Source organism: Pavona decussata, unplaced genomic scaffold (assembly GCF_977016875.1).
Source record: "Pavona decussata unplaced genomic scaffold, jaPavDecu1.1 SCAFFOLD_93, whole genome shotgun sequence".
NCBI lineage: Eukaryota > Metazoa > Cnidaria > Anthozoa > Scleractinia > Agariciidae > Pavona > Pavona decussata.
Window position 1 is genome coordinate 2,710,001 of NW_028145510.1, and position 12,802 is coordinate 2,722,802.

Genomic DNA, 12,802 nt, shown 5'->3' on the forward strand with positions numbered 1-12,802 from the left:
GTCAAAAATGAAACTGAAACAATTTACACAGGCCACAAGTTTGTTAGTTGTGCGACTTCTTTCAGTACAACAACAAGCCTTTGGACTCACCATTTTTGGTCACAGTAAGTGTCACTGGAGCATTGGCGTTCTTAGTGATGATCGGTTTAAGCTCCACTATGGGTTTGTAGTTGATGTAAAACTTCTTCTTCTCGTCAGCCTTCAGGTATGCGGTAAAGCGAACTTGCAGAGGAGATCTCACCTTCTTTGTTATAACAGCAATCAGATTCTTACGGATAACGAAGCCACCCTTGGGATCCCCGTCCGAAGGCATGACCACAATCTCATCACCCGCCATGTTGACAATTCGTAGCACAAGATAATACCACTGGTTTGAAACTGTGAAGAAGTTCAAATACAACATGCTTGTCAAAAGTTCCGGCTGTATAGTTTTGAAAAGAAATAGTAATACTACACTCCTATTGTATAAGTTAGTATAGTGATGCAGAAAAATTGTTAACAAGTGGCTGTACATGTATAGCTACGAATGGCAAGATTGGAAAAGGATTAGAACTTAACGACAATGAAAATTTATGGAGGCTTTCAAAATGAAACATTGCCTCTTCATCTGTAAACGTTAGCACTAGCAGTAACAGTTTTAAGACTACCAAAATAAATAAATAAATAAATAAATAAATAGATAAATAAATAAATGAATAAATAAAGAAATAAATATATATATAAATAAAAACTCGACTTATAGTTGGTAAAGGTTTCAAAGACGATCCCTTGGGTATTTATATATTACCACCTACAATATAAACCAGCCGCTGTCTATGGCAAACTTTCGGGGAGCCATTAAATTCATCACAAAAAATTATCATTTGCTTTCACTTCAGCAGTTTTCTCCTGGTGTTCAAGAGCATTTTGTGCGTGATCAGTGCATGTTTTTGTTCAGTAGTTTATCCTGTCTTAGTCGACACTGGAATGTTCCAAGATTCCAGTCCGTTTAGCCATAGTTAATGAAAGACAATGGTTATGAAACTTAACAAACTTCTTTGTTATGTGTTTTTGTTTGCCTTTTCGGCCTTGACCGTACACAAACAACAATGGAACTTGGAATATATTGGAGCAACTGACCAATCGAAACGTTTTTGTTAAGAACGTGTGAACGTTAAAACAAAGGATTGTGCAGGGTCGCGGCCCTTCCAACATAAATTGCAGCACCATTGTTTTCATGGCAATTAACTATGGTTTAGCTTAAACCGGGCTGGAAAGTTCCTTCACGTAAGCATTCTGTGAGGAGTCACCAACGAAGCCGGTTTGAAATCTCAGCCCCAACCCCCCCCCCCCCCCCCCCCCACACACACACACACACACACACCACCCTAACCAGGCAATCAGCCTACAGCTGTAAGTTACTTCTGACTTACTCGGTTTGCCAATAATCAAGCTGATTGGTACGACGTTCTTATTTCTGATAGGCCGAAGCGTTATAAGCTGCGAGCCATTGATCAACAGAAACTGCTTTCTGGTCTCGGCATCAACGACGGCGAATTGCACGGCTGGAACATTAGGCTCTACAACAGCAACATTCTTGGTGATCACGGCGATAACATTAGCGTTGATTGGCATTCCACTCGCAGGCTCGTTGTCTCCCGGGATAAGGAGGACTTTCTTGCCAGACAGATTAGTGATCTTCATCTTTACGTAATAGTCGACAATTGGTTGCTTGGATACAACTGAGAGCAAGAAAGAAAGAATGATATAAATGACGGAAATATGTAGTTCAATGGAAGGTTGGCAAATTCAAATTTAGCGGAGTGAGGGCTGATCATCCTCTACTGAGCTGACGTCCACTTAGTGAAATCAAGTTGAGTCGAAATCCCGCATTCCATTCGCATCAAATGTCGTTGAATTAACTGTTACTCTAAGAGGAAGTCAATTTGATTGAAGTTGCAATTAAGTTGATAAAAAAGTGACTTATTTTGTTAGTCTTATCGAGAACGAATTCTGTCTACTGCCCCACTCTCCTCCCTCTTCCCCTCGCCCCCCCCCCCCCCCCTCCTCCCTCCATACTTCCGAGAGTAGTGACACTTGCAGGATGGATAGTGCGTCCCAATATGTTTTCTTAGAGGCCCGCGAATTGATGACGTCATGTGACGTGACGAATTACGTCATGAGTTCGAAACGGCGGCCTTCTTGGCTCCACCATCTTGGATTTGAGGATTTCCCCAAAACTTCAAAAAAATCACCAAAATTGGTAATCAAAACCAATAGAAAAACACGAAAATGAAAGTTACAAAAATGCCACCAAAAATTTGCTTGCCGTGGTAACATCCAATTCAGTGAACACTGACCTGCCACGCCAAATTATTCCCAGATAAATTTCTGAAGTGACATGAAGTTTGGTGGCGTTAAATGTTAAAACAGGAACTCGTCGAAAGTGAGTGCGTGCTACAAATCAACTGACAGTGAGTGTGAATTCTTGCCAGCTCTCAGCTACTATGTCTCGTGCCCCAGATTTATCAAAATTAATAGGCAAATCTACTCACTGTTCTGCCAGAAAAAGACAAAAATCTTCTTCACCCATTGCTGGGTAAGATACTGCTTAAAAACAGCAATGGACGATAAGTAAACCAATCCACACATTTGATCTGCTGCCTGAGTAAGTCCTTTGCCGACGGCTACATTCGGTTTAGCACTGTACACTGGAGCGGGTGCAGCGTTATTCTGAGGAGCTGCCAGGCTTGCCTTCAGGTTGCTGTTGCCGTAAAATTGTAGGCCGTACTTTGGATGCCAACTGAGCAGGATATAACACCAGAAATCGTAGGCTACTGGAGTTTGGACCTGAATAATGGTAAAGAAATGGGTTATATTTTGTTGAACGGAAATAACTCATAATGACTGTTCTTGAACTGTCTTGATCGGGGTAACAGCCAATTTGAGGTTATGTGTCAAAGTTGTACAGAATATAGTAGTGTATGGCTTGTTCCGCTTCCTTTACTCTATCTTGCCATTGCTATCAAGCAGTTCGTTCCTGTGGTACTGCTAACTATGCTGTTCATGGTGGCTTAACTTTTCAATCTTTGGATAAGATTCTAAACAGCAATCATATCTTGAGTGATTACTATAGAGCAGTGCTTTGCTGCAGGGGTGCATGTTTATTATGCTGTGCAAGTGGTTCTAACTTTTGACTCTGCCAAAACAGTAAAACAGTAAAAAATGTTTAGTCAGAAGGGTGAAGGGCGTCCAGTCGCCCTATGGATGCTTACTGTTTTAAACGCTTTATGGAAAACTTGCCTCAACTTTTAGCTAAAAGTCTGCCTAAAATTCAATTATCAAACGAAAGCTACCCATCTGTGGTGTTGTTTGCTTGTTTTTTTGTTCAAAAGAACCTTTTTTTTTTCTGTCAAGTGTTTAGCTTTAACTTCTTTGAGTTGTCCAAATTACCTTCCACGTAGCCTTTGACGAAGTCACCTGGGCCACCACCATGCCTCCGGCTACATAAACCGACACACCTTGCGCCTTCGTGCTGGCACCGGTATCCAGAATGTACTTGGGCTGTTTACATAGCTTGACACTCAGGTCTATTCGAACCTTGATCCCTATAGCAAAACCTGTCTGGCAATTGTCTGGGTTCAAGAGACAGTCTTGAACAGAAATTGTGGTAGAGAGCCAGGTCTTGTTGGCAAACTGAAAGCCCATGTTGAGTAGGCGTGCTTGTCCATTGATTAGGAAGGGCGGAGTACCGAAAATTTGGTTCTGTTTGTAAGCCAGGAAGTACCAGTAATAACTGGCAGGAACGGGTGGTTCTATAGGAAAGAAAGAAGAGATTGAAGCAATAAGAACAGTAAATTGTGATTGTCCTATCTAAAAAATGTATCTGCTTGACAGAGCTACATCCAGATTCCATCGCGTGATTACAAGTCTCATAAAGCACCTCCAAAACATGTAAGTAAATTGCCATAAATTTTACTTGGTGTACTTAATATGCACGTGGTGCAAGGCGGAACGATCACGGAGCAAAACGGTAAAAGAACAATATTTACCCAACTGAAATTGCCAACATCATAAGCAATGGCAATAAACACGAAGTAAAGTACAAGCACGATCATTTTTTTTCCCTGCTTTCAAACTGTGCATAAAAAGTTATTTTATTTGGTTTCATTTAAAATGAGTGCAAGCAGCTTAAGTTACTTGAAATGCGTGAAGAAAACTCCAGATGTTCCTGGAATTCCTGGTTCTGAGCGAACCCGGTAATCATACATTGTGTACGGCTGGCTTCAGATGTAGCTCCATTAATCAGGGTTGAGATAAATCAGTAAGGGAAAACGATGGAGAGTACACGGTCAAATAACACCGCGCACCGTGTCTCAAGTATTGTCAGTACTCACCTTTTGGGCCTGGTCCTGTAGGAACCACTACTGTTGGTTTTACACCTAAAGAGAAGGAAACTATTAATTTCACTGATCTTCCTGATATCGTTAATTTAAAAGACTACACGAACACGTACAACTATTTGTTACTAATTTTTTTTGGCACAATCAGTGAATTTGGCATTTTTTCGTAGCCTTGCTGTTGAAGACGACTGGGGTGAAAATTTGTTTGATGTTGAGAGAAAGAACAGCATGTTTTTAAATATTGACACAGACCTGCACATTTAGCTTGGCAATCCACTCCAGTAGGGTAGATGTTCTCATTCCCGAGGCAATTTCCAAATTTGAAAGGCCTGCACTGCTTGAGGTTGGAATCAAAGTAGTACCTTACTTCAGCATTGACACAGCTGTCTGACAGCCACAGTCTCTTACACAAATCAGGGTCTGGAAAAACAAGATTAACAGGAAATAAATCACCAGTGGAACAAAATTTATCAGCGGTTTTCTTTTCAAAATTGCCAATCCTAAAGTTGCAGCTTTCCGAACAGCTACTCCAATCGACCTCCTTCGTCTTTGTTTAGTGAGAAATGAGAAGCTAAGGCCCGAGATTGCTCTCATTCAAATACCGTTAACCATCTCCCTTCCTTAAACTGAGTTTAAAGTCGTTCGCATTTTAAATCAATGAAATATCATGTACGGGATAAATGCAACTCGAAATTAAGTTTCTTTAAAATGTAAAACGCGACATGATCGTACCGCCAATATGAAATACACTTGGGCCAGCCAAGCGCTGAGCAAGGAAGCGCAACAGGTGGATCAATCACGTTCCCAGAGTCCACAGGCTCTCTGGCCAGCGGTTGGTCGCTAGGAAACCAACGACTGACCAAAGAGCCAAGGAATCTGGGTACGAGATTGTAGGTGGATAAAGCAGTATCAGGTTTATGGCCATGATTACAAAGACACAAAATAGGCTTCCCTTTAACAAGGTGGATGAATGATACTGCAAAGTTTGAGTGAACAACCTGAGTGAGAAATGTTCTCAATACGGCGAGAGGACGTTTTAATTCTACAGAAAATGGAGTTACTTGTAGTGTAATACAGAAACGTCACATTACGATCTCAATCGCTATCGGCCTCGTAAATCAAGTGTGCAAGGGGAGAGTGAATGGTTTAAGGCTAATTAACACGTACGAATTTGGCCCAATTTGACCAAGAAAATTAGTAAAAGGAAGAAAATCATCCACATTTATAAACACACGTGTGGCAGTGCTACAGATGTGTTAGGTCAGGCCATTTTTTTACGCGCCACCCACCCTTTCCCCCAACTATACCAACATAAAACGACATCGGCCGACAAATTGTTACTTGTAAATTTGCCCATGCGCTTGAACCCACTAATTGGGCCGATACAACGTACCTATAAATAAGCCTTTTATCAAAAAGAGCATAAGAATTGATTATACACACACAATAAGTTACCTACCACACATCTGCTCGCAGTTCGTGGCTGAATAAAGGTGAGACATGTTCCTGTAGCTGCAGTGAGTCAAGACTTCTTGTAAGAAACTGATACATGGAGAGTTTTGCTCGTGAACAGAAGCCTTGCTCACTATCTGCTGAACATCAATCTGGCAAGGTCCTTCTGGCTTGCCAATGTTGCATGGCGAGACTGTCAAGAACATGGCAGTGAAACGAAAAAATCAATACTATGCCTTTCAATCTCGTAACATATCACCTTTCCTTGTTCTATTGATTACTTCTATCAGTTAATGTGGAAGGCGATTTTCATTATCCTTTGTCCATGTGTGTAGACCTTAATTTAAATGGATTACTACTTTGAAAATGCATTCCACCACACTCACCCTATGCTCTGTAGCTCGCAGAGTAACCAGTGGGTATCGTTAGTATGAAGGCAAAGATTTCACTTGAGGGAAGACAAATATTGCCCAACATAAAGCCAAAGTTTTGCTGTGCGTCAAGACAAAGTTTTAATTTGCTCTAAAGCAACGATTTGGCGGCAGTGCGGAGAATACCCCCACCTCTACAATTTTTTTTTTTTTTCTAGCAGCTTGGCTTTTCTCTCACATGAAAATCCCTCGAGCTATGAAGAATAGATCAATCTCGTAAAAACAAAGACAAAAACAAAAAAAAAACAAAAAAAAAAAACACCCTGATTTTCCCTGGAATGAGCTTGTAAGTTTGAAGAAAGGAAACTACCAGCTAAAAGAAAAATTCTTACTATCGGGAACCTTACTTGGGATAAAACCGTATACGCTGTATAACCAGGTTATTTTGTAATGCACAACAGCTACAAAAGAACACAAGGTTCATGATATCTCTGAGGTTAAAACCCTTTTTTGTCCTCACCTATGTTGCAGTTAGGCCCTAAATATCCTTTGGCACAAACACATTTGCTATTAACACATGTTCCACCATTGAGACAGTCAGGTACGCAAGTGGCTGCAAAAGAAATGAAGTTAAGTAGAGGCGCTAGACGTTTGGGACTTCTACTCGTTATAAATCCATATGTTTTCTATTCTTATTCATTTAAAACTCTGTACTTTTGAGCCAAAATGACATGAAAATGTAAACTGCTACGTGAGATGGAGGGTTCGTTTTTAAACTTTTTTAAACTCTTACATAATGGAAGACAGCTTTACATTATTAATACAGCTGTCTCACTTAACATTTTCTGTACAGTTGCTATTAGCACTCACAGATTTGACACCATTGTCCAGAGTATCCAGGTTTGCATTGGCACTTGTTTGGAGCGATGCATTTTCCTCCATTTTGACAGACTTTCTGGCAAACAGCTGTTGATAAAGGGAGACAGAAATACAAATGAGAATGGCTTAAAAAATGGCAGCCCTGTTGCTCCAGGACTTAAACATAAAATAGTTGCTGTGCCATATACATGTAAACCCATATTGTTACTACACAATCCTGCTTTGGGCAGCTTTTTGTAATTTGTATCACAAGGCAGTTGTCCACTACACAGGAGATGTCACATGTACGGAGAGAAGCATGTTTGAAGTTCAGCGACTATAAATGAGTTGCATCACATTAGCGGGAATATTGTCATCATATGCAATTTTCAATAAAGCAAGAAACATTATGTGAACTAAAGGCTGAAAGCTTAAACAACGGTTTCTTTAAATGACAATGCATTTAAACGTGTTTGGAAAGGTTAAGAAGGTAAACTCGACAGGTTAAGATGATCATGTCTGTGAGTTGTAACTGGTTTCCATCCAGTTTATCTTTGTTTTTTGTTCCGTGGACGATGACCAGTGCACTGAATCAACACACAATTATGGTTAATGCACTAGAAAATTGCAAAACAAACAAAAAACAAAAATAGCTTGGCAATGATTGATTGATGGTTAAGCTTAAAAACGAAAGAAATCAACGTCAAACTTATTATTCCAAAGAATTTTCTACAATTCACTTCACTTCATTCATTCTTCCATCCGCGGTTCAAATACAGTTTGCATTTCGTATATTCCACTTCCATCACTTCACCTTGACTGGTGTACTAGTTGGCTTGATAGCACAGTTGGTAGAGCAGTGCACTAGTATCACAGAGGTCATGTGTTCAAATCCCGTTCAAGCCTGAATTTTTTGCAGGCTTTCTTTTCTTTACATAACTGCGATGGTTATTCACTTGTTCAATTTCTACAATGTACGTCACATGTTGTCAAGCATCAAGAGTGAACGTTGCTAACACTGAAACTGACACAAAACGCTATATACTCACGTTCGCCGCAATTGCTGGTTTTGTATCCAGGTGCACATTGGCACTGATTGGGTTTCACGCACGTTCCACCATTCTGACAAGGAACCTTGCAAATGGCTGCAACGTGCAATGTGATTTATTATTAACAAGAAGAGCTTTTCACTTTTAAGGAGGCCGTACATCTAGAATGACACTCCAGATTCAAGCGAAATCAGGTAGGACTTTGATAACAAGAACATTCTGCTCAAATTTACCCCCAAAATATACCCCAAATATAGTATTAGAATGCAGTTGTATGGTGATGTTGATGCGTTGTTTTGGTGATTGCTGATGTTGTTGTTAATTTAGCTACACGTCTTTAATTAATGTACTAGCTACGAAAACATATGACGTTTAGCGGCGGTAGCCATTAAAGAGAAAGAGGCTAGCGGATAGTTGCTATTTCCACAATACACGTCCATTATTACTTCTGTTGTGCGTGACAAATTTTACATTTCACTATAAATTATAGGAACTTCAACCATTCGTCAAATTAAAAATAAAATTGCTGGGATCATTACCTAAAGTATGAGAGTTATCTGTAGCCTAAGCAGGGTGTAAGCCAATCAACCTAACCGTACAATGCCCTTAGTATCTGTGCTCTTCTGACAGCTACTAGCTAGTGTTAACTTCTAAAGTCATGCATTTAACAATGTGACAGATTTCTGACTTTCGGCTTATGATTTTTGGCACCATTGCAGGTAAAACAGTCAATTGTCTAGGGTTCACCGGGTGTAATGAAGCACTTACGTGTTTGGCAGGCGTTTCCTTCATACAGGCCTGGACTGCACTGACATTTGGAGTTTACACATGTACCGCCATTCTGGCATGGTGGGGTACAAACGCCTATATAAAACAACAACGCATAGTTATTAAAGAGAGAGTTTAAGGTATATTCATGTGAATACAGTACAAACATCTGCATTTTACATGATACAAATTGTCCTGAAATCAAAATTGTTCGAATTAAGAAGCTTTTGACACAGAGACGGGTTGTTATATGCAAAACTTAGTTAGTTTTATTACACCACATGTATATGTTGTCGTTCAAATTTATCCTTGGTTTAAGTTTTATGTCCCTATTGTTCTTGGGTATGGCATTGTATGATAATGAGTTTGAAACAATGGAAAATACTATTTAAACAAAGGATAAAATTGAACCACAACATATACACCAAATATTATCGATATAATTATATCATTTCATAAGTAAGTAAATTATGATCATCCGGGTGAGTGTAGTCCTGAGAAGGACTGTTTGAGGTGACTTTGACTGACGTTTCGACAACCTGTGCGGAAGTCATCTTCAGAGTCAAGTGAAGTCGAAACGTCTGTAAAAGTCACCTTAAAGAGTCCTTCTCAGGACTACACTCACCCGGATGATCATAATTTACTTACTTATGACATGACTCAAACCATTACAATTTTGCCGTACTTTTTGTACATCACTCATTTACTCACTGGGACAAGGCTGGACATTACACATCTGGGTCTCCATTTCAAGCCCCAGTCCCTGCACCACACAGGTCTTTCCTCCATTCTGAGGTGGAGGGTTAGTGCAGGTGCGCTGACGCATTTGGGTTCCTCCACCGCAAGTTGCTGTGCACTCTGTCCATTGACTCCATTCAGTGTATTTGCCATCAACTGCAACACAACATGGTATAGATTAAGTCTAAAAACAATGAGGATACGATTAAGAAAAAAATTTTCAAAGACAACGTCCACTCATTATGTAATATTTATAGACATGTGCATGCATCTAGCCAGACTTTTGGAAACAAGCCCGCTGAAGTACTTCTTTTTTGAGAGTGCGCTACGAATGTTTTCCTTTTTTTTTTCCCCCAAAGTTAGCATATACAAACTTAAAACAAAAGGTTGCGAAGTCTTTCTTTCCCTCTCCTCTCTCCTCTTTTTCCTTTCTTCTGTCTTATTCTGAACCTTCTCAGGGCAGCAGAACCCTTGTTTCGGTATCATTTCACGAAACGTGCTCAAGTTCTTACTGGCCACCTATTCAAAACACCGGCTAGACATGCAAGTCTACCGTAACTGATCAAACTGGTCATTTATGGATATTAAACAGATAACTATAATAAAAATTGATTTGAAGATTTTTGACAGACAATTTTTCAGAAAATGAAAAATCCAATTTTTAAATGAAGAATGAAAATCTCCATTTTTTAAGAGCAATATTTTCAAGTTTCAAGCTTGTATTAGTGTCCCTTCAGTGGTTTCGATTACTTTTTATTCAATTTTGGTGCTTTCCTGAAGTTTTGGAGCAATCCAGAAATCCAAGATGGCCGCCATTTGGCAACCATGACGTAACTACCACGTAATATGTCGTCATCACTTCTCGTTGAGCACCTCAAAGGAAACATTTTTGAACGTACTATTTGTACTCCAAGAGCCATTGTTATAACTTTGATAGTCGCGGAGTTATAAAGGGCAAAATGACGAAAAAAGCCTGGTCTAGATAGGGTTACATGTAAGTTCCACTTGACTGGGCTCGATATTCCACACTGTTTACCTTTCACTCCTGGGCATGCTTGTGGGTTACAGCTCTTTGTTTCCATGTTGCCTCCTAATGCAGAGCAATCAGTGCCTCCATTAAGTGGAACAGGGTTGGTACAGCTTCTCGTCCTCACTTGACTGCCGCCTCCGCAGGATACTGGACAGGAAGACCACGGGGTCCACTCATCATATCCTCCAGGAACTACAGGGAGAAATTACACTGCATCAAACACTTGGCCAAAACATAACAAGTACAAACGAACATGTAAAGGCAAAAAATCCATACGACACTCAATGGAAATGTGGCTAAAACCATGCTGCATCATTTACCCACATTACACATGGTTCTCAAAACAATGACCTTTGACCTTCATTTGCTTATTTGGTGCGCACATCAGTACTTTCATTTGGTTAGCTTTCCTTTTAGCTAATCCCGATCAAGATTTTAATTATTATTACTATTTTGTTTTTATTTCTTCTTAAGGATAAACCACTCTTAGAACTTGTATATCAAGACTTGATCAAGCTGTGGAAAAGAATTCACATTGGTGTCCAAATGCGGTTTCAGGAAAATTTACCGTTGAAGAAAATATAAGTACCCCTCCAATGGGGTTCCAATGGTTCGAACCCCACCGAAACTCCATGGGAAATCCAATTTAGCTTCATGCCTTTAAAACTTTGTCTTCTGAGACCCCCTTATCTCTGGATTTTCAACGACCTTCAATGAGGGGGGGAGGGAAACTCTCTGAAACTGTACATTGTGCGACTCATTACTTTACAAAGATTATCACATAATATCCATGATTATATTATCTACCCACAGTCATGTTTATTCAGAGTGCACCGGAACCTGGATAAACTAGCTATGAAACTAGATTGGCCAAAAATGACTGTAACCTAACTTCCATGGTTATAATCATTTTAATAAAGACTTTTCATCAAACACATACTTGGAGATGGACACATAGGGTCTGCTTTACCATCTGCAGGAGCTGCAAACAAAAGAAAACATTTTCACAGTTATGTTTTGAAAGCCAGTATCAGCTGACAAAAACACACGTCCTGAACTCAACATACATTTGTACATTTTAATGTACATGTTTCACGTAAATTATAATTTGTGTAAAATCAACGAAAACAACAATTTAAAAGTATAAGTGTAATGGTAGCTTTCAGCTGCATGTTCTTTAGGATCATTGGTTTTCCTACATGTAGTACACTCAACACTCTAGCTGTATACACTTGCTCACCTTTCAACATTGTAGACGACTCTTTAATCCAATACCAAATGATGCCCGGGTTCTCTGAAGCACCTCCAATCCACCGAGCTGGACGATATTCAGCAACTTTAGCTACAACTGTCCCATACTTGTCTGGGTTGTTACAGTCACTTGTTGCTAACAGTGACCTGTCATCAGTGGACAGGTACGGCATACGTTTGCCAATACCGTTTTCGTCCTCAGACCACGAGCCAAACTTTTTCAGCAGCTTCACTCCAGTAAGTGCACAATTTGAGGACGCAACACTAGATAAAATTAAAAAGCAACATTTCGATTATTGAGGCATTTCATTACAGATGTGCAAACCTGGCATCTAATCTCAATTGCATACTTAAAGGTCCCAAACTGAGATACAACTGAGCCATGTACAAGGCCTGCGCCATTAGGCTTTCGAAATGTTGTCTCCACAAGAAAGGTCCAGGCTGTAGCTGGTCATAAACTACAGTTAAAGAAAGTCTCTCTTCCTGTTAACCTGTGATCATTTTAAACTCTGCATGTACTTCACCTTGCCAGTCATAAAAGTTGGACGTCACCTTCTACTGACAGCCCTGTATACATTGTGTTAGTTTATTCACATTACCATAGTTTATTAAAATCACGCCATAACTATACGTTACAATAGTTAACGTTTTTAGTTCTTCGTATCATATGCAATTTTCGTAGCACGCAACGCAAATCGCCTCTTGCATCTTGCACCAGGATGGTAACTTACATGTACTTTAGAGCGGTATTGTACATGCATGTATAACCATCTTTGTCAGGTTCAACACGTCAACTCCATGTGGGGAAAATTTCAACAAAATGGTCATACATGTAATTTCCTTCATTTCACGAAATGAGGTCAAAGAAAGATACATTGTGAACCGGCACTATACCAGCTAGTG

The 12,802-nt window shown here is 39.8% G+C and overlaps 1 protein-coding gene across 2 annotated transcripts in view; it reads right to left on the reverse strand.

Annotated features, from left to right (window-relative positions):
- Positions 1-12,802, reverse strand: part of LOC146473612 (uncharacterized) — a 90,739-nt gene that overhangs the window by 45,229 nt on the left and 32,708 nt on the right. For both annotated transcript variants that reach the window (XM_085118321.1, XM_085118320.1), the window contains 15 exons: positions 11,889-12,163; positions 11,589-11,630; positions 10,655-10,840; positions 9,592-9,774; positions 8,881-8,976; positions 8,113-8,208; positions 7,076-7,171; positions 6,726-6,818; positions 5,842-6,027; positions 4,635-4,802; positions 4,377-4,421; positions 3,433-3,794; positions 2,535-2,829; positions 1,413-1,721; positions 91-378 (listed from right to left, as the gene is read on the reverse strand). In XM_085118321.1, the coding sequence (XP_084974447.1) occupies positions 91-378; positions 1,413-1,721; positions 2,535-2,829; positions 3,433-3,794; positions 4,377-4,421; positions 4,635-4,802; positions 5,842-6,027; positions 6,726-6,818; positions 7,076-7,171; positions 8,113-8,208; positions 8,881-8,976; positions 9,592-9,774; positions 10,655-10,840; positions 11,589-11,630; positions 11,889-12,163 (2,720 nt within the window). The remainder of the gene's footprint in view (positions 1-90; positions 379-1,412; positions 1,722-2,534; positions 2,830-3,432; positions 3,795-4,376; positions 4,422-4,634; positions 4,803-5,841; positions 6,028-6,725; positions 6,819-7,075; positions 7,172-8,112; positions 8,209-8,880; positions 8,977-9,591; positions 9,775-10,654; positions 10,841-11,588; positions 11,631-11,888; positions 12,164-12,802) is intronic.